The 21,983-nt window shown below is 28.2% G+C and overlaps 7 protein-coding genes across 11 annotated transcripts in view; 3 read left to right on the top strand and 4 right to left on the bottom strand.

Annotated features, from left to right (window-relative positions):
- Nucleotides 1-553: 553 nt before the first annotated feature.
- On the bottom strand, nt 554-3,997 carry LOC122633286 (uncharacterized aarF domain-containing protein kinase 2-like). The gene is made up of 10 exons (XM_043821021.1): nt 3,450-3,997; nt 2,996-3,228; nt 2,702-2,777; nt 2,536-2,577; nt 2,349-2,454; nt 2,096-2,213; nt 1,791-2,012; nt 1,392-1,622; nt 1,048-1,173; nt 554-750 (listed from the first exon to the last, which is right to left on the bottom strand). Exons 1-10 carry the CDS (start codon nt 3,853-3,855, stop codon nt 559-561), a joined length of 1,752 nt encoding a protein of 583 aa, XP_043676956.1. The 5' UTR covers nt 3,856-3,997; the 3' UTR covers nt 554-558.
- A 477-nt stretch (nt 3,998-4,474) lies between these two features.
- On the top strand, nt 4,475-6,030 carry LOC122633374 (transmembrane protein 216-like). The gene has a single exon (XM_043821184.1). The coding sequence runs from the start codon at nt 5,147-5,149 to the stop codon at nt 5,573-5,575; it is 429 nt and encodes a 142-aa protein (XP_043677119.1). The 5' UTR covers nt 4,475-5,146; the 3' UTR covers nt 5,576-6,030.
- Nucleotides 6,031-6,492: 462 nt separating this feature from the next.
- Nucleotides 6,493-9,215, bottom strand: LOC122633342 (adenosine 3'-phospho 5'-phosphosulfate transporter 1). Its single transcript, XM_043821132.1, has 8 exons — nt 8,934-9,215; nt 8,580-8,788; nt 8,297-8,499; nt 8,004-8,228; nt 7,744-7,894; nt 7,436-7,647; nt 7,244-7,369; nt 6,493-7,174 (listed from the first exon to the last, which is right to left on the bottom strand). The coding sequence occupies exons 1-8, from the start codon at nt 9,026-9,028 to the stop codon at nt 7,007-7,009; spliced, it is 1,389 nt and encodes a 462-aa protein (XP_043677067.1). The 5' UTR covers nt 9,029-9,215; the 3' UTR covers nt 6,493-7,006.
- Nucleotides 9,216-9,530: 315 nt separating this feature from the next.
- On the bottom strand, nt 9,531-12,036 carry LOC122633343 (protein pelota). Of its 2 annotated transcripts, none has more exons than XM_043821133.1 (10): nt 11,885-12,036; nt 11,549-11,618; nt 11,372-11,464; nt 11,059-11,209; nt 10,865-10,978; nt 10,639-10,779; nt 10,301-10,523; nt 10,019-10,211; nt 9,841-9,947; nt 9,531-9,722 (listed from the first exon to the last, which is right to left on the bottom strand). In XM_043821133.1, the coding sequence occupies exons 2-10, from the start codon at nt 11,587-11,589 to the stop codon at nt 9,625-9,627; spliced, it is 1,161 nt and encodes a 386-aa protein (XP_043677068.1). In that variant the 5' UTR covers nt 11,590-11,618; nt 11,885-12,036; the 3' UTR covers nt 9,531-9,624. The 2 variants fall into 2 exon arrangements, with proteins under 2 accessions (XP_043677068.1, XP_043677069.1); XM_043821134.1 differs by having other exon boundaries at nt 11,549-11,614; nt 11,882-12,023.
- A 496-nt stretch (nt 12,037-12,532) lies between these two features.
- On the top strand, nt 12,533-16,239 carry LOC122633398 (condensin complex subunit 3). Its single transcript, XM_043821222.1, has 7 exons — nt 12,533-12,786; nt 12,870-13,666; nt 13,793-14,333; nt 14,404-14,715; nt 14,794-15,159; nt 15,277-15,792; nt 15,910-16,239. Exons 1-7 carry the CDS (start codon nt 12,679-12,681, stop codon nt 16,027-16,029), a joined length of 2,760 nt encoding a protein of 919 aa, XP_043677157.1. The 5' UTR covers nt 12,533-12,678; the 3' UTR covers nt 16,030-16,239.
- Nucleotides 16,240-16,264: 25 nt separating this feature from the next.
- On the top strand, nt 16,265-19,586 carry LOC122633400 (dynein axonemal assembly factor 10). 2 transcript variants are annotated; one of them, XM_043821227.1, is made up of 5 exons: nt 16,265-16,731; nt 16,903-17,403; nt 17,466-17,563; nt 17,642-17,885; nt 18,736-19,586. In XM_043821227.1, the coding sequence occupies exons 1-4, from the start codon at nt 16,465-16,467 to the stop codon at nt 17,847-17,849; spliced, it is 1,074 nt and encodes a 357-aa protein (XP_043677162.1). In that variant the 5' UTR covers nt 16,265-16,464; the 3' UTR covers nt 17,850-17,885; nt 18,736-19,586. The 2 variants fall into 2 exon arrangements, with proteins under 2 accessions (XP_043677162.1, XP_043677161.1); XM_043821226.1 differs by having other exon boundaries at nt 17,642-19,586.
- Nucleotides 19,587-20,446: 860 nt separating this feature from the next.
- The window catches only part of LOC122633401 (DNA-directed RNA polymerases I, II, and III subunit RPABC3), a 68,429-nt gene continuing 66,892 nt past the window's right edge, over nt 20,447-21,983 (bottom strand). For all 3 annotated transcript variants that reach the window (XM_043821229.1, XM_043821230.1, XM_043821231.1), the window contains exon 4: nt 20,447-20,693. In XM_043821229.1, coding sequence (XP_043677164.1) covers nt 20,576-20,693 — 118 coding nt within the window. In that variant the 3' untranslated portion in view covers nt 20,447-20,575. The remainder of the gene's footprint in view (nt 20,694-21,983) is intronic.

The following is a 21,983-nucleotide window of genomic DNA, read 5'->3' as shown; positions in this document are numbered from 1 at the left end:
TAGTGGTGGTGGTAGTAGTAGTAGTGTAGTAGTAGTAATAGTAATAGTGTCGTTAAACCTCAAATTTCGAAGCCCGGTTATTTACATCGTAGTATCTCGAGAAGAGAGAGAGAGAGAGAGAGAGAGAGAGAGAGAGAGAGAGAGAGAGAGAGAGAGAGAGACAAAAAGTGTACTTTGTACGAAATCACGATTTACCTTTACAACGATTTCATTGATACCTACTTATTTTTTCATCTATATATATATATATATATATATATATATATATTTGCTTTTCTTTTTCATCTTGCTGAGAAAAATAAATAATAAAAAAGAAAAAAAAAAAGAAAAATTGAATAAAACAAAGATTTAATATTTAATCTCATCGTATGACGTCAATATGTCCCGTTAGGTATATGAAAGTATGAGATAATGTAATGAGATAAAAGATGAAATTATAATACGTACCGTAAGTATACATCCAATGGAATCAATGAGCCCAATGTAATTAACAGAACGATGTTCTTTCTTTCTTTCCTTTTTTCTTTGTTTTTTTTTTCTTTTTTTTTTTTATTCTTTTTAACCATACACGGTATTATTGAAAACAAATGGAAGAACTTCGGAGAAGATATCGATATTAGGATCTAGACTTCGGCCGAGCCCCTCGATCACTACCATACTGAGAATCACGCTGCTAAAGGATCCGTCCTGCTTCACCCGGTGACGAACCATCGCGGAAAATAATTCAGACACAACGGTACTTACATTCACCTGCAAAGGTTCAAACAACCGCTCAGAAAAAGTCGTTGCACCATTCCTTCGAGATTATTCGACTTATTGTTCGATATATATATTCGATATTATTTACAACACTTTTACCAATTTTCGATCAAATTTATATAATAATAATATATTTTTTTCTCGAATTTCCTTTTTTCTTTTCTTTTCTTTTTTTGTTTCTTTTTTTTTTTGTTTCTTATATCGTGTTCACGAATTATCGTTAAAACAAAATTGAATACAAAAATGTAATATCATTTGATGTTAAACGATTTGAAAAGATAATCTTACGTTATTAAAATTGCCTGGATTTTTAAGATAAGCCGTAACTATATTATTCATCGTAGTTTTGAAACCATCTGGATCCGGTGTCATATGGAAAGTATGTTCCAATATATATTCCGCTGCGAGTTCACCCTATAATGAAATATAAGTAGAACATATTATTAAAACATCTTACGAAACATTTTTCGATCATTTCAAATCGTTTTGTTTATCTTATAATACTCGTATATTTTGTTAACATTATTTTTTCGCATAAAAATCTTTATAATAAAACAATGAATTCTGTCGTATAAATCCGTTGATTGTTAATCTTGAAATATTATTTTCGATATAAATTTATACAAACATACGTTTCCCATCAATACCGATCGAAAGATATCTCGAAGATGTTTTCGACAACGGTTGTTCAGGGATACCACCAAACCACAGTCGAGTATTACCAGTCTCGGATCATTCTCTGTATAATCAAAGCTAATGATGCTCAAAAAAGAATCGAGAAACGTTGATCTCTGTTTTTTTACTTCCTGGACCAAAATGTTACCCGGGTGGAGATCGCAATGTATAAAATTATCGCTGAATACCTGTGGTGGACAATCTCTTTATTTGTAAGAAATTATTTCAAGAAAGGATCTTCAAATGTGCGTGCATTTATATATTATATATATACATAATATGTATGTATATATGTATATGTATATATATACACGCTTACCTTTACACATACACACATACAAATACATATCACTAACCATTTTAAGAATCATCGTAATACCGAGCTTCGCCAATTTATGTTGCACTTTATTATCCTCGTAATCGATATAATTGGATATCGGTGAGCCTTCGTGGAAAGTTTCTACCAATATTTCGTTACGTGTAAATTCCATATAAGGGCGTGGAAAAACAATCTCTTCCGTTTTAACAAAATTATTTGTAAATCTTAACAAATTATTAGCTTCTAATCTCATATCGACCTTCGTTAAAAAAATACATAGATAATAATATCTTTATGAAAACAAAAAGAAAAAAGAAAAGAAATACAAAGCAAACAATTTACTTGTTGTTCCATAATCAATGAAAATTCGTCGATACAATCGGTTAAACTCAGCCAATGTAACTCCGGAACGACGTACGTGGCGAGTTTACTGAAGACTCGCATTATCTTCAAGTCTCTCCTACAAAAAAAAAAAAAAAAGAAGAAGAAAAAGAAGATAATAAGAAAAATTACATATATATGTACGTATTTGTAAAAAAAGAAAGAAAAGAAAAAAAAAGACAGAAAGAAACAACGTAAGAAAACATTCTTATACTTTATTTGATTTTTGATACCAGGATGAAGAACCTTAACGGCAACTGGCTGCAATTTTCTACCAATTTTATCGATCTTTTCGTGTTCATCAGTGGTAAATATTTTCTCTACGATTGTTATTGCAAAATGTTACACGAAACGTTTCATCTCTCTCTCTCTCTCTCTCTTTCTTTCTTTTTTTTTCTTACCCAATGTAGTGAAGAAGTGTCCCATATTTAAATATTCGATAACTGCAAAACGGTAATATCAAACACATCTATATTTTCCACATCGAACATACATTCTCGATTCCCGCAAAATCGTTCGTGTTAGTATTACCAACACGTTATTCGAGAAGATCACTTTCTAGCTTACTTTCGACGAAACACGATAGCCGGGGCTCTTGTATCCTTCCTGCATGAACGTTAAGATCGACCCACGCCTTGTAAACCTGTGAATCGATAAGGGATTGATACATAAGACATTATTCAGATTGTATCAAACAGAATTTAATAGTAAATAGAAGATATAGAAGTTTAAAATCAACCCTTTCTTTCATTGAACTGAACGAAGAACGAATAATAATAATGATAAGAATGGAGAAAAAAAGAGAAAGAGAGAGAGAGAGAGAGAGAACCTATGGTTAAAAGAAATGTTTTACCTCTGTACCTGGGCACAACATCCCGAACCGATAGGTATTTCATCTTCGAATTTGACAAAAACGTCTCTCCAATTTGGTCCGTATGTTGCTTTGAGTAAATTCTTTGTATACAACCACGAATGGCATGATGCATTGCGTTGTAAATGAGTTAGAGAATTACAAACGTTTTCGGGAAATAGATCCTTTCTTGTCGACATCCATTGGCCAAATTTGATGAAAGTTGGACCCAGGAATATAATTACTGATTAAATATTATATACATATCATATAAATAATACATGCGTGCTATATAAATAATATATTATATGCATACATATATATATATATATATATCTTGTACATACAAAAATATGTATATAATATTTTATAAATTTACGAAAACAGAGAAAGATAAAAAATAAAATAAAATAAAATAAAATAATGAATAAAAGAATTCAAGGAATGCGGTTAAATTTAAATTACCTCTTCGTAAGATACCCGGAAAAACTTGAGAGTTTGTCAGTCGTATCATTAAAAAAGCCGTGGCCAAGATAATGGCAGCAAACATTATGACCACGAGCCTTGCGATTATCAAAATTGCTTCGGCTATACCACTAAAGAAACCCCCGTTCTCTTCGACTTTTACGAGCGGACGAAAATATCTTTCCTTATTTCTGACGTCCGACTCGTGGGAGACGGTAAAGATCATATTGGAAATCATCCTCTTAATGAGGTTTATCTTACCGAGCCGGTTTATCGTCGAATGACATCGATTCTCCTCTCTTCGTATATCGTATTTTGATTTCCTGCCTGCATATCCGCCATTTTGATATCTTGAAAATCTCCAAACTTTAAAAATTCTCACAATTTTTGTGCAAATCTTAAACATCCTTGTCTATATATCTTACGTCTCGCAAAATATCACAACTTTTAACTTTATCAATTCGATCGTTCTATTCGAATCCATGATAACATTACGAATTGTCACGAAAATCATGTTATCGTGTATTTTGTTTGTTTGTTTTTTTTTTCCTTTTTTTTTAATGAAATCTTTATCGTTTTATTATTTATTGATATTCCATGTATATATCTATATATATACGTACATATTCAAAACGATAATCGCATGAGATATAGTTTATTTATTATAATTTAATACGACTTACAACCATAAAAATGGCGCCTACATATTTCCGACATTCAACTATCGATCACATCGATTTATCTACGAACAATAAACAGAGGAATAATTGTACGTCAATGTTTCTATATCTTCGATTAAAAAATCGTATTCTGAAAAGCAGAAAAATTTTATCGAACGTTTCTTAACATCCGTGATATTCTAAATGTAAATTATAAATTCTCGACGTGACATACGTTTAATATGACAGTTTTTCGTAAAAAGGACGAATGTAATTGGTCGTTTCCGTTATAGCTTGGTATCGTTAAAAATTATTCGTTCTGAGCCTTACATTCCGACGTGTCCTGATAATTAAAAAAAAAAAGAAAAGGAAAAAGAAAAATATACAAATGAAATAAGTGCTGATCTTATTATTATTTATCGTTAACATCGTTTTAGATAAGGTACGATTATTGATATTCTATGAGAAAATATTTAATCTAGGGATTTTATGTGATATTTTACTTGAATAATCGTCAAAAATGAATACAAAACTGTTGTGTGTACGTTTAACAAAATATCACGATTAATCTCACCCTTGTTATTTATTTATTGAACGGTTTATAAAAAATAAAAAAATTTGTATTTATGTAGATATTATGTAGATGTCTGAATAATGTTTCTTTCCACGATTATGGCAATATTGTATGCGAGGTTTAACGGTTAAAAATAAAGCAGCGCTAGACGCGAGAAATAAAAAAGGGGTGTACATAAAGTTATACAAATGTAACGTGTTATTACTTATTTTCGCGATCCCTCAAGTGATTAATAAAAAGAAAACTAGAAAAATTACAAAACCTTACGGTTCGATAATTCTCGATATAAAGAGAAATTAATCAATTTCTAGTTTTAAAGGTACACGTTCAGGATGCAGAGAAAGTGACAAGTTATTCTTAACCACACGACCTTTCTACTGCAATAAAACATAAAATAAATGAACGAAGATTGATACCTCGTAAAACGATCATTCGGGTATCCCTACCAAGGAAAACTCCTTAGAATGCCTACAGTAGTGAATTCTTCCTTGACATATGAAATTCTTATGTACTTGAATTCCTTTTACTTTGGTATGTTTGCTGTGTGCGAGTTGGGCATGGGACTCTTCAAGGCTGCTAATTTGCCATCTCCAGGCACGAGTACTACACTAACAGAGTTTGCGCTCTTATTCTTCCTTATAGCGACGGAGGGTGCCAGAATCTATCTAGGAAGGAAAGGAAATTTAACAGAACGTGGCCTACCCATTCTCATTGGGATTTTCTTAACGTTTCCTAGCTCTTTAGCAACTTTATATTTCTTATTTTGGCAGAATTATGTGCTTAAATTAGAAGTGATCCTTTGTAGCATACAATTAGTCATTTTAGCATTGGAGCTTATTATCTCGATCATGTACCTTATAGCAATTTATCGTCCTCCATCTCCTAAAGAATGATCCGTGTTGATCCGATATTGGTTTTGAAATATTAGCATGTTGCACGTCAAAAAAACTTTATCATATTTTGCACTTACTTCCATATTACTTCTTCTTGAATATTCAGTTTTAAATAACCACATATTTCTTAAAACAGAACAAAATTGTGTTTAACAAAACACTTTTAGTGTCAATGATTTGCTATAGATTAAATTAAATCCTTTGCTCCATATAGTTATACACAAAGATTTCTATAAACAATCTTTCATATTGTTACATTCTTATTATTAAAAGGCTTTTTTATAGATAAAACAATTAACAATACAGATAGTATATAAATTATTTTTATATAAGATTACAAAAAAAAAGATACCAAAGGTAGTATTAATAAAAACTGCATTTCTCACTTGACTACAGAAAATATTTCAAAAATACAGTATTGTTTTATTCTAAATACTACCTTTCTGGATATATTAATATATTTATAATGGTATTATTGATGTTTTACTTATATATTTTTATGTAAAATGCTAATATAGTGTAAAATAATATTGTGTCTATTCAAAGTAATTATTAACATAAATTTTACAATTATATACAATATTTAGAAATAACAACAAAAACTAGTATGAAAAGTCATTATGTATTTATATATAATATAGTTTGATTGTGATAACATTGATATATTATAGTTCCTTGTCTTCAGAACATTATCAAATTTATAAACATCATGATAATATTTTTTACTGAAATAAAGTTATCTTCTATAGAAAAAGAAAATTAACTAAATATTGTTTTTATGTTAATATCTCTTTTACTCATGAATCTAAATACATATTGTTAAAAATTTCTTTCGACAATGTAAGACCTATTGTAGTAAAACTATTAAAGATCTATTTTAATTCTTCAGTGATAATAACAATGAAAAAACTCAAAACTACTGCCACATGTACGTGTATTTATCTTTCGACGTAATTAAAATTTTCATGAATATGAAAAGTACAGTTACAATATCTTGATGCAAATTATTTCTAATGTTATTTTCAATGAAACATTTACATAAGTTTCTATGTATATATACTTATATTAAAATAAATATTTTTTAAATAAATAACACGGTAATGTGCCTTTCTTATTATTGTGATAACTAATATTTTGTACATTAAACATATAAAATAATAATCTCTATGTTAAAACTGCAGGTTAGTTAATTGAAATAAAAAATATTATATACATTTTTAAGCGTTTTTAAACATCTATATAAAAATGTGTACAAGTTATTAAATCTAACAGGAAATAGGGATTATAAAAATTTTATAATGATACAGGTGTCTAATTAATATCGTACAATGCGTAAGTATCTAAAATAATGTATTGTTAGAAATCAGGCACACACACAAGAAAAAAGAGATTAAATCATATGAGATTCTACATAATAGTAACTAAAATAATCTAATTTTTTACAGAATTCACTGCGGTTCTGCGTCTTTTTATCGCTCGAGTTACATTATTACAATGAATTCGAAGGAATACTGAACCAAATACAAGAAGTATACCTAATATACCAATCATTTTAATTTCATGATGATATATTAAACACGACAGTAATATAGCCAATCCCTAGAAATAAATATTTTTAATATAAATTGTATAAACAATAATTATAATTTTGAATTAATCCATTTTTACCTGTCGTATAGTCATCATTATTACAAAAGTGATAGGCCCAAATTTCGAAATTGTATAAAAAATATATAATTGTCCACTTGCAGAACAAATGGAAATAAGTAAACAATCCATTATAAACCTAGGATACTAATCAATTCATTCACATTAATAGATAGAATTTAATAAAATTACTTTGTAGAATTTGTTACTTACCTTTTTCATAAACGAATATATGAAAGGAAAACTTGATTGTTGTATAAGAGATGTGACAGTCAATAAACATGAAAACATATTTACCGCGCACATCATTTGTATACTAGTTGTACCGTATTCTACAAAAAGTGCATTTTGCCAGGTACTTGTAAAACTGTCTAATAGTAAGTAACTTCCTAAAAGTATAATACCAGAAATAGTGGTAGCTCCATCTAAAAATAAAACAGAAGTTTTATTAGAAATTGCATAAATATTAATAGCATATTATGTCTCTATCGAATGATATTAATAAATCTATATTTAATTACCATTTTTATAATCAGAACTATTCAACATAAACATTGTCATTCCAATAGAAATAAGTATTGCTGTAACATATTCATAATATTCGTATGTTGTGTGTGAAATAATTTTTCCCATTATCATAACAGGAATTATTTTAGAGGCCTTTGCTAAAACCTAAAACATATATCTTTGACTTACTAATTCCATTATAAATAATACAAGTTTTTATGGAATAATGATATCAAATATATTTTTATAATTTTATTGAAAAAACTATATTTACCTGGGTAGGAAAACTAACATATTTAAGAGCTTCGTATTGACACCAACTGCTCATAATGTTTGATAATGAACAAAATACATATTTATAAAGCGGTGCTTTATGTTGTGGTTGTTTTTGAATAAGAAGATATAATGCAGACATAAAAAATGCAAGTATTCTATTTATAAATACTAGAAATTGCGAATCTTCAAAACGATCCTGATTACCAGAGCTATCTTCATAAACCTATAGAATATAATGTTTTACTTTATAATGTACATGAATATTACATAATAGTAAATAAATTTAAGTACCTGTGTCATTATTTTCTCTTGTAGATAACCCCATGTCAAGTAACTAATTTGCAATCCAAGGAAGCAATAGGTAAGTAGCATAAAATCCTGAGTAAACGTACGTTGACTGGTAGACGTTGGTGTGTAAGAAGATGTGTCTAAAAGACCTGTTTCACTATGTCCCAAGAAACATGAGTGAACTAATCTTGGAATACAGCTTTTGTCTATATATAGATAAAAAGAATATAACGTAATAAAGTTATCGTACGATATACAAATTAATAAAATAATTTATTTTACTTACCACTTCTCTGAATATATTTACTGTATTGTACATATTTGTATATTAGATAACCTGGCAATAAAATTGTAGCATAGCCTAATAGGTTGAAACACAATCGAAGAATCCAGTTATATGAATTCAGTTGCAGTAACTCTTCGCTACTGTTTGTAAGATATTTTATAATCTCTGTAGTTCCAAAAACAATACTCACTGAAAATAGTAGCAATATGCTACCAAATAAAAACTTGTATTAATATTTATAATGCAACTACCAGTTTATAATGAAAACTTTAACTATAAATAACTTATAACAAATTTTAAAGACAAACTTTTTTAATATATTTGAAGAATGAATATAGTGTAAATTAAACGTACCATATTATAATATCTCCTATAAAATTCCCCATGATCTTTTTTTGCCTTTTTTTCTTCTTTTTTAGCAATTTCAAAACGGATATGATATATCCCATAACCTTGATAGCCGTAACTATTGTAGAATATCTAAGTCAAAGAAAAACTAATTGTATTCCAGAAATTTTATTCAATATTATACGTTATAGAATACATGTATAATCTTGGACTTTAGAACTATAAATGAAACGAATTATTTGAATTAATTCCTCCATGCTCCGTGATAATGTACCCATCATGTGTAAAAGGTGAAATATCTTATCTCCTGTTCACGATTATGCAAAATAGTATTACCATATCAAATAAAAAAATCGAGGAATCAAAAGAATGTACGTGTAATACATACGAAAAGATTTTTTTTTTTTCAGATATAACATCTTTATATTTAATATTTACTTTAACGAAACTAAAAAATTTGCATTTTTTCGTAGAAATTTAATTTCGTCAAAAAGCGTCCAAACGTGAAGTTTCCAATGAAACGTATATAATTATCGTAAAAATTATATTATTTTGCATCTATTTAAAGTCATGCAAAGATAGGAATAATAACTAGATTAATAATGAATCTTCTTCAGTTTTATTATTAATATGATATTTTTAACCATGTATAGCACAAGTATGTACAGAATTATATATGTATATATCGAGAACTTAATTAATCATCTTCTTCTGACTCGTCACCATCACTTTCATCTTCTAATTCTGGCATGGGAAAACGTAATATAGCTGCAATCCCAGTAAGTTGATCTAATTCTGCAAATAGTATTAAATTATGAATTGATGCGACGTAACTATTATTAACCGCTGTCTATACGTATTTTATATACAAAGTTTATAATTAATATATTCCTTATAATATCATCATACATACGTTCACCAGAAACGTGTAAACTTGAAAATATTTTAACATCCCCATTATATTCTTTGACGTTTTCTACTATTGCAACATACTCTTTCCTTAGTGCAATATCCTGACATCTACGAAACATAAATATATTTATATATATTATTTAAATATACCTAAATAACATATTATTAAAATACTTTACCTAAATAATTTATCTGATATAAGTAATGTTTCTACTGCTTGAGCCTCATTAGCTTTCTCGATGTGTTTTTTACCATAGAAAGCTCTGGCAGGATCTATTTGTAATATCGAATAAAATGTTTCTAAAGCTTTCACTTCACTTGCTGCCTTAGTATCAGAAATTCGAGATACTACGGCAGGATCGGCCAAAACCTCTAATGAAATCATAAATAATAGTATTACGAAAAGATTTAATTTTATTATCTATTATATGTATATATAAATACATATATTAAAACATTACCTTTCAATGAATGTTTGAAGCCGGAACTTGAATGTATTAATAAAAATTTGCTTTTATTTTCTAAAATCGTTTTGTTATCAGATTTAATTGCCTGCTGAACCATGTAATCCATAAATTGATCTTTGACAAACCCAGGACTGGCCAAGATAACACATTTTACAATGTCAAAATTAATATGTCTTAAAATGCCTTGTAAAATGCTCTCATAAAATTTCATCAGACCCTAGCAAGTTTCAATTTTTTTTATCAGTTTTTCTTTCTTTTTTTTTTTTTTTTTTTTTTTTCATTTAAATTGAATCGTGTATTAATAAAATTGGTGTTTTACTTAAAAGTATTACTTTTTCATGCTGTGAAACATTCCCTTTTCGTTTCCTAGGTATAACTTGATCTATTTTTGCACGTACTATTGTCATATTGGATGTTATCAAACAAATGTGTGCGATGCCTTCTTGCATTACCACAGCAGCAACATCTGCTTTCTGAGAAGAGAATATTATATTATACTGTTGCATTATATTACGATATAATATCATATTATAATATTTTATAACATTTATTATATACCTGTGTAGGATCGCAAGCAGTATCCACCCTTTCTAATGTAATCGAATCCCATTTCTCTTTAGTAATAGTAAATTTTCGATTTTGCTCCACATCCAAAGTATGATATTGTCCAGTCTATAAAAACATCCTATTATTCCATCTACCATAAATGTTGCACACGTTAAGTTAACTGTAATATTTAAAAATATAAATACCTTAACATATTTATTTTCTACTACGTTTCTACCTTTGAGTCTAAGGACACAAGCTTGAGTATCAAAATCAACGCCTTCAACGCATATTGTAAGAGTGGTTCTTACTTTATAACTGCTAGAACTTCCCGTTGATGATTCCATTTGTACTTTTCTAAAGATGATAGAAATAAAATAAAAATATGAATATTATTGAAGTAATTTTGTTAATACGTATATATAAATTTTAATATATACATATATACATATATATAGTTTTATATATATATATATATATATATATATATATATATATTATAAAATTAATAATTCTTACCTAAAGGTCGAACAAGTGACAAAATCTCCTTCTGCTATTATATTATAAGCATGCCACATATCTTCAGTATTCTCTGGTACAAGACCTACTCTTCTAAAAACAATATATAATAGCAAAGTAGAAATATCATAACCATGAAAAGTAAAACATGATAATACATAAATATAAATTGCTTACCCCTTCCCATCCTTGTCAACATTTTTTGAGATTAACTTCATCTTTTATATATTTTTATAAATACAACTTCCTAAAATTTACAAAATCGATGCTTTATTAAATTAATTATCACGCTGTCTACAACTCAAAAACTTTCTTGGACAGCTCATATAAATTGTATTAGATCATGTTACATTATTTATTCAAGTTAAGATATAAATATCTATTGAAACAAATTATTCTAAACATACAATTTAATAAAGCAAAAATGAAATTATTCGATGTTTCTATTCTAGGTTACTTTTAACGAATAAGTTGTTCGTATGATAATTTAATATAAAATTACAATATAACTACCTTAAATGCTATTGCACAAGTATTTATTTTTAAATAAGATCTGTTTCATGTTTTAAGTTTATTCGAAAGGATATAAAATCTCTTGTGCCATATGTCAAACATGTTACAAACGTTCCTCTCCTTCATACGATATAATACAAAATTCTCACTCAGTAATAACCATAGATCTTACAATACAAGAGTTTCAACCTTGTGAATTACTACGTGAAACAAATTCTTCGTTGTAGTTGGCGCTGTCTATCATTTCCGCAGTTCTTTTATGAAAACTTATGAAAAATTAAAAATCACTACGTCGTTAGAACATGCATACAAAAAAAGGATAGTAATTAAATTTCATTAACAATAGCTCTTGATATATTTTAATTTAAACGTTTAAAAAAGACAAAAATTTTAATAAATAAAATAGTTTGGATTGTTTTAATCAAATTATATTTTATAGAGTTATATACAGTTAATTTGATTTTTACTGTTGGTACAAGATCTCTGTAACTTAACACAATAATAACATCACGGAACGAAGTATTCTTCGATGTAATATTAAGTGATCTTACAATTCTGTAAAATCTATAAAAATTATCAAGATATTTCTTTTGATTAATTCATGTAATTAAAAATTTTTATTTTTTACTATGATAAGAGTGCCGTGAAAAAAATAATTACAGTTATTAAAAAAATTAAATATTAAATAAACCAACTGATATTTATTTGAGATAGTTGGCAGTATATTTAAAAGTATTTGGCGGTTGTAATATGTTTTTATTTTAAGAAGATATTTTGTTAAATAATTTTCAAATATGAGTACGAAACTTAGAGAAATAATGAATGATATTTTTTATAATGTTCAAATTAATAAAACCTGCCATAAACGGTATATAAAAAGATTAACAAATATCAATCAACAAGTAAGTAACGATTAAATAATATTCTATTTTTATTAAATGAATAGCATTTTTATGTAAGAGTTAATATATTTTTCTCGTTTTAGTATGATCTAGAGTCATTTTTGGAGGAATTCATCTCCTGTTTGAAGATTCCTCTTAGTATGAGTCAAAATCATATATCCATTGACAATACTCTTCAATTTGCTGCTAAGTATGCCGTTAGCTCTTATGCGTCTTCTAACAGCGAACTATGCGAACCTATGTCTCCATTTCTTGAAAAATTATTTGAATTTGTATTAAAACATCACGATGCAAAAGATCCTTCTGTTAGATTTCGCATATGCCATTTTTTAAATATGTTATTAAATTCAATGGGCGAAAATGCTTTCATTGATGATGCACTTTGCGACAAAATTACTGTCAATATGATGGATCGATTATTAGATAAATCGCATAAAGTTAGAGCCCAAGCTATTTTTGCTTTACATAGGCTTCAAGATCCGTCGGATGAAAATTGTCCTGTAATAAAAATGTATATATTTCATTTATCCAAAGATCCAAAAGTTGAAGTTCGTAAAGCGGTATTAAGTTGTATGGCCAAAAATCAAAAAACATTACATGCCGCTTTGAAAAGAATTAGAGATGTCAGTGATATAGTACGAAAAATGGCTTATGATTTTATCAGTAAAATTACGGTAAGATCGTTAACAATCAAACAAAGGAACCAATTGTTAAACGAAGGACTCAAAGATAGAGCTGAGAGTGTACGCAAATGTGTAGAAAGAGTACTATTGCCAATATGGCTGCGTTATTTTAATGGAATATATATAGATTTGATTAAAGCATTGGATGCAGAAATCGGAAGTAACGTATCTATTTTAGCGTTAAACGTACTCTTCAAGTAAGTATTTAATAATTGGTATAAATTATATCAATATTTACTTCAAAAAATAAAATTTTAATATAAGTTTGAAATTAATTATGAATACTTACTTATCGATGAATTATATTTTATTTGTTTTGACAGAAACGCTGAGATAGATGAAGTAATCAATCAAATACCAATTGACGAAACTACAAAACTTATACCAATTAATAAATTAACAAGCGAAAATTGCTTGTACTGGAGATGTGTAGCTAAACATCTTCATAATCTATCTTCCTTAGATGCATTGGAAAGAATTTTACCTGAATTATCAAGTTTTTCAGCATACATTAATGAGTTTTTAATAATGATATTTTCTAAAACATATGAAATGTGGGAAAAACAAACACACCAATTTATTCTTCTTCAACTTCTTGAGATAATTAAAATGTATGATTTATCAGACGAAGCAGGAAGAAACAATTTAAATGACTTGATATTAAATATGCTATTGAGCGATAATTATTACTCTAAAGAAATAATTGAATGCATAGTATATCATCTTGAGAATGTGATACCTGATGTAAATACAAGATTAGATCTTTTATCAAATACAATTAGTAAAATCAGAACTCCAGTAAGAGTTCCTACACAAGTTATACAAGAAATATCTGCGGAACAAGAACATCGAAATAACATGCAAGTATGTAGTTATATTTATTTTTTACATTTAGTTTATTAATTATCATTGCATTGATGTTTCTGTTTCTTAGAAAGCCAGATTACGAGTACAATTACTAGAACTTAAGGAAGAAGAATATCAAGCTATACAAAATAAAGAATATTTGAAAGCTGAAAATCGAAAGGAAGAAATAAATAAAGTAAATCAAGAATTGATGAAATTAAATGAACCATCAGAAGCTAATATGGTTATTGTTGACGATGATATTGAAGAAGAGAAAAGCGATTCTGAAACAATGATTAAATGTCTTACTATCTTGTGTGCTATGATGAGAGTTAAATCAATAAAAACATTAATGCCTACTCTTAGATGCCTTCTAAATGTAGCACTTTCAAGTTTGGATGTAAGTTCTTTATTCTGTACAAATGTACTTTAAATCATTTTCTGTTATTTCTTTTATTAATAACATATTTATGTTTAGCATCCAGATGACAGAGTTCATATATTAGCTCTAGAAGCTTTGGGAATATTTTGCATATTAGATAAGGAATTAGCTAAAACACATATTTTGACATTTTTGTTACAATTTTCATTGGAACAAGAAAAACAAGAAATATGGATTGTTACCTTAAAAGCTCTTTTTGATCTTCTGTTACGTTACGGACTTGAATTTTTTGATATCTCAAAAAGTAGTGACAATAATAGTATATTAAATAAAACTAATAAACCTGTAAAGTTGTTCAATCGAATGGAAGAAGAAGATATTACTGATTACAGACAACCATCCGATAATCAAGCACAAAATCCTGATATAATGAAAATTCTAATAGGATTAATGGATAATGCGGTCAGTATTATTTCATACTATATATTTTTTATACTATGTTTAGTTTTATATCATTTATTAAAATTGTATTACTCATCGCATAATGAAATATAATAAGTTTTCTTAATATTATTACAGAATCAAGATTTGAGAACTATTGCAACTGAAGGACTTTGCAAATTATTGATAAATCGTCGTATAAGTAGTTCTAATTTGTTAGCTCGGATAATAATTATGTATTATAATCCAGCAAATAATGATGACACTTATCTTTGCCAATGTATCAGCAGTTTTTTTGATCAATTCATATTATATGTACCTTTTAATCAAGAAATGCTCGAAGAAGCATTCTTTCCAGTTTTAAAGATCATATGTGATGCACCAGAGATCAGTCCTCTTCAAGAAATTAATCCTTACAATGTAGCTGCTTTTATTTTGAATTTAACTAGAAATAGAGGTAAAGAATCTGAAAGCATAAACACATATTGTGTACATAATAATCTGGCCTTTGCAATTCTGGCTGAAATTCTAAATTCAGATAGTAAAATTGACAAAGATGTACTCATTAAATGTTTGAAGGATTTAGATATACAAATAGACGACAATTTATCACAAGAGGATTTAAAAGATGGTATTGAGAAAGTTTTGTTAATGGTAAGCTTTAATTATATTATAACAATTTGTAAAATATTTATTAGAAAAAATGTGTTGTGATATTTCTTGTTTTTCGTGATAAAATTATAAAATTAATTTTATTTATATGTCATTTAGGTAAATAAGTTCGATAAACGATTGTTGAATTATGTACAAAAATTTAAGAAGAAATTGGAATCACCAGGTATTGTAGAAATTCAAGAGGAGATGGAAAATAATACAGATACAGAAGAATGAATTTAATTTGATGAATAAATGAATTCAATTCTATATAGTTTCATATTAATGAAGAATTGTTGCTTTCAGAAATGAATTATTGGCTGATATATTGATTTATGTACATGTACACGTCGCATACATTAGTAATAGGATAATGAAAATTCTAGTTATAAAATTGGAAAATTTATATCTCTATGTAACAGATAAGATAATATTTAAAACTTTTTATATTTTTTAACAATACAAACTCTTTAATACTTTATTTAATTTTATTTGTAACTTAATAAGTATCAAATACTTTTTAATGCTTGTGTATTAAAGGAGAGAAACTACGTTAATTCGTAACGCAGACAACAGATGGCGTTTAGTCTTGTTTATATCGATACTGTAATTCTTAGACGAACTGTCAACTTGGCGTAGCTATAACCAAAAGATAAAGTTACAAATTAAGCTATGGAGAAATTATCAAAACCACAAATAATTTGTCATATTGAAAAATCCGTCGATTATTCTTTATTTGACACCAAATGGATTCCGTGTAGTGCAAAGTTTGTGGTTATGGGCTCTCGACCTCGTGGTACCGGCATTATACAAATTTATGAAGTATCAAGTGGTGAATTAAAACATATTAAGGATATTGAACGCTCAAATCCAGTTAAATGTGGAACGTTTAACGCTTCGAGTTTACGAGACAGACACTTAGCAGTTGGTGATTTCAAGGTACATCTGATAGAACTGCTAGCTCATTGTAATAACACGTGAGTTTTAAAAATTGTTCCACTATTTCTGAATCATGATTCAGACATATATACAGATTATATATTCGTTGGTTTTGTATAATTTATTTATATATTTAAAAATTTCAAGTTATTTCATTAATTATTATTTCAGGGTAAACTTAATATATACAATCTCGAAGATCCTTCAATACCGCTTTATACGGCTAATGCTCACGAGGATATTATAAATGCTGTTTCTGGCGTAGCTGGTCACAGCATTGGTTGCGGAGCACCTGAGTTAGTAACAGGATCACGCGATGGTAGCGTTAAAGTATGGGATCCAAGACAAAAAAGTCGACCGGTAGCTGTAATGGAACCTAAAGAAGGAGAGAGTCGTAGAGATTGTTGGACAGTTGCCTTCGGTAATTCTTACAACTCTGAAGAAAGAACTGTTGCAGCTGGTTATGACAACGGAGATATCAAAATGTTTGATTTAAAAGCTATGTCTCTTAGATGGGAGAGTAATCTCAAGAATGGTGTTTGCGGCATTGAATATGATAGGAAGGATATTCCTATGAACAAATTAGTCGCAACTACTCTTGAGGCTAAATTTTATTTATTCGATTTGAAAACGCAGCATCCAAAGAAAGGTTATGCTTATCTAGTAGAAAAGGTAAGAAAATATTTTTCAAGAGTAAAATGAAATATAATTAATTATTTGCCTGACTTATTCAGGCACACAAATCAACGATATGGATGGTCAAGCATTTACCACAAAATCGAGAAATATTTGCAACCGGAGGTGGAGATGGTTCTCTCTGTCTTTGGAAATAGTAAGTGTGAATGTAAAACCTTATATTTTTCTTCTTTTTAATGCTTATTATCGCAATCTAAATATTTTGATTTTTTAGTAATTATCCAGAGAAACGAAAGCAGGTTGATGCGGATGGTATAGAGCAAGGTGTTATTGGAAGTGTAAGTCTACTTCAAAATAATTCTCTTTCAACTCAACCAATTAGTGCCTTGGATTGGAGTCCAGATAAACAAGGATTAGCTGTTTGTACATCGTTTGATCAATGTTTACGAGTTATTATAACAACTAAACTTAACCTCGTATGAAAGAAATACAAAAGTTCAACATAAACAAGTTTGCAAGTAATAATCATTAATAATAACCATTAATGAAATATATACTGTTATAACTTTACACGTTATGATCGAAGAAATTTAAATTAACTGCTAAAATTATTAGATGAGTAAATAGCGTACTATTCGACGAGTGAAATTATTAGCTGGCGTTAATATCGGTCTATAATAACGATATCGATTATTTTATCCTTGTTCAATTTGTTCTCGTAGTAGAGCCCACCGGTATTACGCAACGCGATGCCGCGAGTAGATAAAGCGAATTATGTGTCATTGGGCCAATCTATTTAGGATCGGACCCTTATTAAGTGACGGCCATCTTGGCGCATTGCGTTACATAATGATTAGTTCGTCGGCCATCTTAGGTTTACAACTTGCTCTTGTATACATATCGTAGTACCGTAGCACAACATCAGCTCATTTATCGTCGAGTTACAAGGTCACGAATAGTACGAGTTTAATTACATAAATTAGTTCTCATTTCCTTTTCATCTACAATTTGTTTCATTACGATTAATTTAGTAAAAAAAAAAAAAAACAATTGCTGCCGTTTCATTTGTTCTCCAAAATAGTGATTGATTCGATATCGAAATAGATTTTCTCTATTAAGCTATTGATAAAAATACTGACTCAGATCTGTTTAATCGACAGTTTTACGATACTATTATTCTTACGTCATATATATTTCAATCCTACGATATTTTAAATTGATCAAATTTTCTATAATGATCATTACAAAATAAAACAAAATATATGTACACACACAACACACACACACATATATATATATATATATAACGTTTTATTTTCGTTTTTTAAACATAAGTTTGTTAAAAAAGATTTTTCTAAAATCCGAAAGACCGATACGGTTGTTAGATACGTGGCCTGGAACTGTACCAACTCGGTTGACAGATTGCAAGTAGTGTGCAGATTTCAAAGTTCTCTCGTCTAAGAACTCGTTACCAAAGATGACTGCCATGTTAAGATGGCAATGTATATATGGTGGTGCCTGGTACCTATTTTTGTGGCTCTGGTAGAACGTTTATTAGTACCGAGCGCTCCCTGGCGTTTATTGTCGTTGACGAGCATGCGTCGTTGACAACGACAACAACACGACGACGACGACGATGACGACGACGACGACGACGACGACGCGACGACCATCACGATGATCACCATCAGGACGAACTTGGTGAACGTCCAAAATTTATACGCAAGCTCGAGAACCGTACACGCTATCGCCTTCGTTTTCCAATGCCATCGTTGCGCAAGGTAAAAATATCTTTACTTCGCATGTTGTTCCAACGATGAAACGACGTCTACTGTTCTATGTTTAAGAATTTAATGAAAACGTTCAAATGTACTATGTTTAAAAGTTATGCGCGAGAAAACGAAAAAATTAATAAATGATAATATAAATATGAATTTAATGAACCCTCTATAACAACGTCATTGTGTAACTTCTTTCAATTATATTTTCTTTCTTTTTTTATTTATTGATTTCTTTTGCAACTGTAAGTTTTATTTCATTCTATTGGCATTTACTTAATTGTTCTATTACGTCCGTAATTTGTTTATGCTTTATTAAAGTATACATTTTATATTTAGTATAGTACAATTAATGCTGTATAATTAATACTGTATTACTTTTTCATTGTATAATTATTGTGCTGACGTTAAAACAAATTTGAATTATAGAGGATTAACCTGAAGGAATGATTGTGTGTAATTGTTTACAAAATGTTGTTTAATATTCGATTTTTATTTAGTTCTGTTTTTTATTTTTTTTTATTTTTTTTTTTTAAATAGAGTTCATCTTAGTTGCAATATTTTATGGTTAATGAAAGTAAATCATCTAATTATAACACAGAAGTATTCTTTTATATATAATTATATATAATTACTTAATAAAATGAGATGGACGTTATTTTTTTTTTTTTTCTAATTTTGATCTATTTTTGATTCATGAAATGCATACGTACGTTATTGACAAATTGATGTATTCATTGCCAAACATTTAAGTGTGTAAATAGCCACGATGCGTTTTAAATGCCAAACGTTTCAAAGTATGACGTTGTTCTAATCCAACACTATTAAAAGCCTACAATGGTACGTTCATTGCGTGAATCATTTTGTATCATCTATTCATATCAAATGTGAATTTAATTCGACTATATTAGTATTGCTTAAATCTTTAGAAATGATTTCGTCATCGATGATTGAATCTGTCGTTTTAAATTGCATCGACCTTTTCAAACGTTCGTAAATACTTACGTTTTCAATACGAATAATAATTAACTTTTGAATTGCGATAGATGTATTTTTTTAAATAGATAATATACATTATATATAGAATAAAATAAATTGAATATAATTTTGTTGTATATAAAATGCATATAAAAATTATAAAATCAGTTCATGCTATATTACCTGTAATAGCCAAACATTTTATTGATAAAAAAAAAAAAAAAAAATACCAGATCTTACCAATGTGAGATCTTACGAATGCAAAAATATTCTTTTAAATAAATGCAAAATAAAAAAAAAAAGGAATAAAAACAACGAATGAATAACAATCTTTCATGTATACTTTATTTCAGTCAATAAAAAATTGTAAAGTCTTTTCAAAGAACGAGAAGATAAAAATCTTCGTCGATAAGTTTGATCTATTTAGTAATCTATTTAATAGTAAACGTAACTTAAAATGCAAGTTTCTTCATGAGCAGGTACATATGTTGATCAATCTCGAAACCATGTAAGTTATTTGCGTCACCCTGCAGTCTCATTAATAATCCACCGAAAGATACGTAGGCAGATCTGAAAAAGAAAGAAAACGAAAATCAGGTGTGTCTTTCAAAATTCAAAATATTGAATATAATACCATGAATATTTAATGTTTAAGATATATTTATTTTTCTAACAGATTCCTCTGTGTGTGTGTGTGTGTGTGTGTGTGTGTGTGTATGTATATATATAATTTGTTTAAAATAATGTTATAAAATATTGAATATGATAATTTTTTGATATCATCAATATCTAATATCTAAGATATATTTATCTTTCTAATGTCCTTCTTTAACGCGTTTAATAATAATATTATAAAATAGTAAGATATTTGTATATAATTAATTTTTATTATTTAGTATATTCATCTTTATAATCTCTCTCTCTCTTTCTCTCTCATTCTCTCTAAATGTTCAAAATAGTATTATAAAATTAAATATGATGATTTTTTAATACAATTATTATTCGAAGTATATTCATATTCCTAACTTATCTTTCTAATATATTTATATCATTGTTAAATATAATATTATTAATAACATTATTATTATTATTATTATTATTATTATTTATATATTAGAAATACAAAGCTAAGAATTCTTTTTAGTAACAAATATCGTTCCTAATATAATAATAAGATACTTTAAACCGGACATATATTTTTTTTTCAAATCTGTGTGATCACATTATCCTTCTTTTTTATTTCTTTTTTCATGAAAAAAACATTAATTTTTATCATGGTTAATGAGCTTTCTCCATTCGGCGCCAATTTGCGAACGTCATAATTGCAGTGCCGATAGCGGTCGTGATTATAATTTTATCCACACAACCAGCTAACCACACTGCCAACATGCCGATCGCAATGAAATGAAAATTGTCCTCCTATTTCAAAGTGAAATTTATCTTTCTCATCGAAATTTTCTTGTCACACACGTTGCTCATCTTTCTTCTCTGTCGTTACCTGTAACAGACTATTCGAACAAGTTCCTACGTTATTTTATTTGTTAGTAGGATATTTATAATATCATCACTTTATTTTCTACTCATTTTCTATACTCATTTCTCATTCATATACATGTATACACGTTTTTTTTTTATGTACACATGCATACACGCATGTATGTATGTATAATTAAATATAATCCATGATGTATGTATGTATGTATGTATGTATATATGTGTATATATATATATAAACGTTTATTTTATTTTAACATATATAAATATAAGCTATAAAGCTACATATATAATTATACGAAGTGAGTATTCCTTCCTCCGCCATATTTTTTTTTTCACGAGAAAAAAAGAGAGACAAAAAGAAGA

This window comes from Vespula pensylvanica, chromosome 12 (assembly GCF_014466175.1).
Source record: "Vespula pensylvanica isolate Volc-1 chromosome 12, ASM1446617v1, whole genome shotgun sequence".
NCBI lineage: Eukaryota > Metazoa > Arthropoda > Insecta > Hymenoptera > Vespidae > Vespula > Vespula pensylvanica.
Note: the sequence above shows the minus strand (reverse complement) of the source record. Positions and strands in the feature narration are given on the sequence as shown.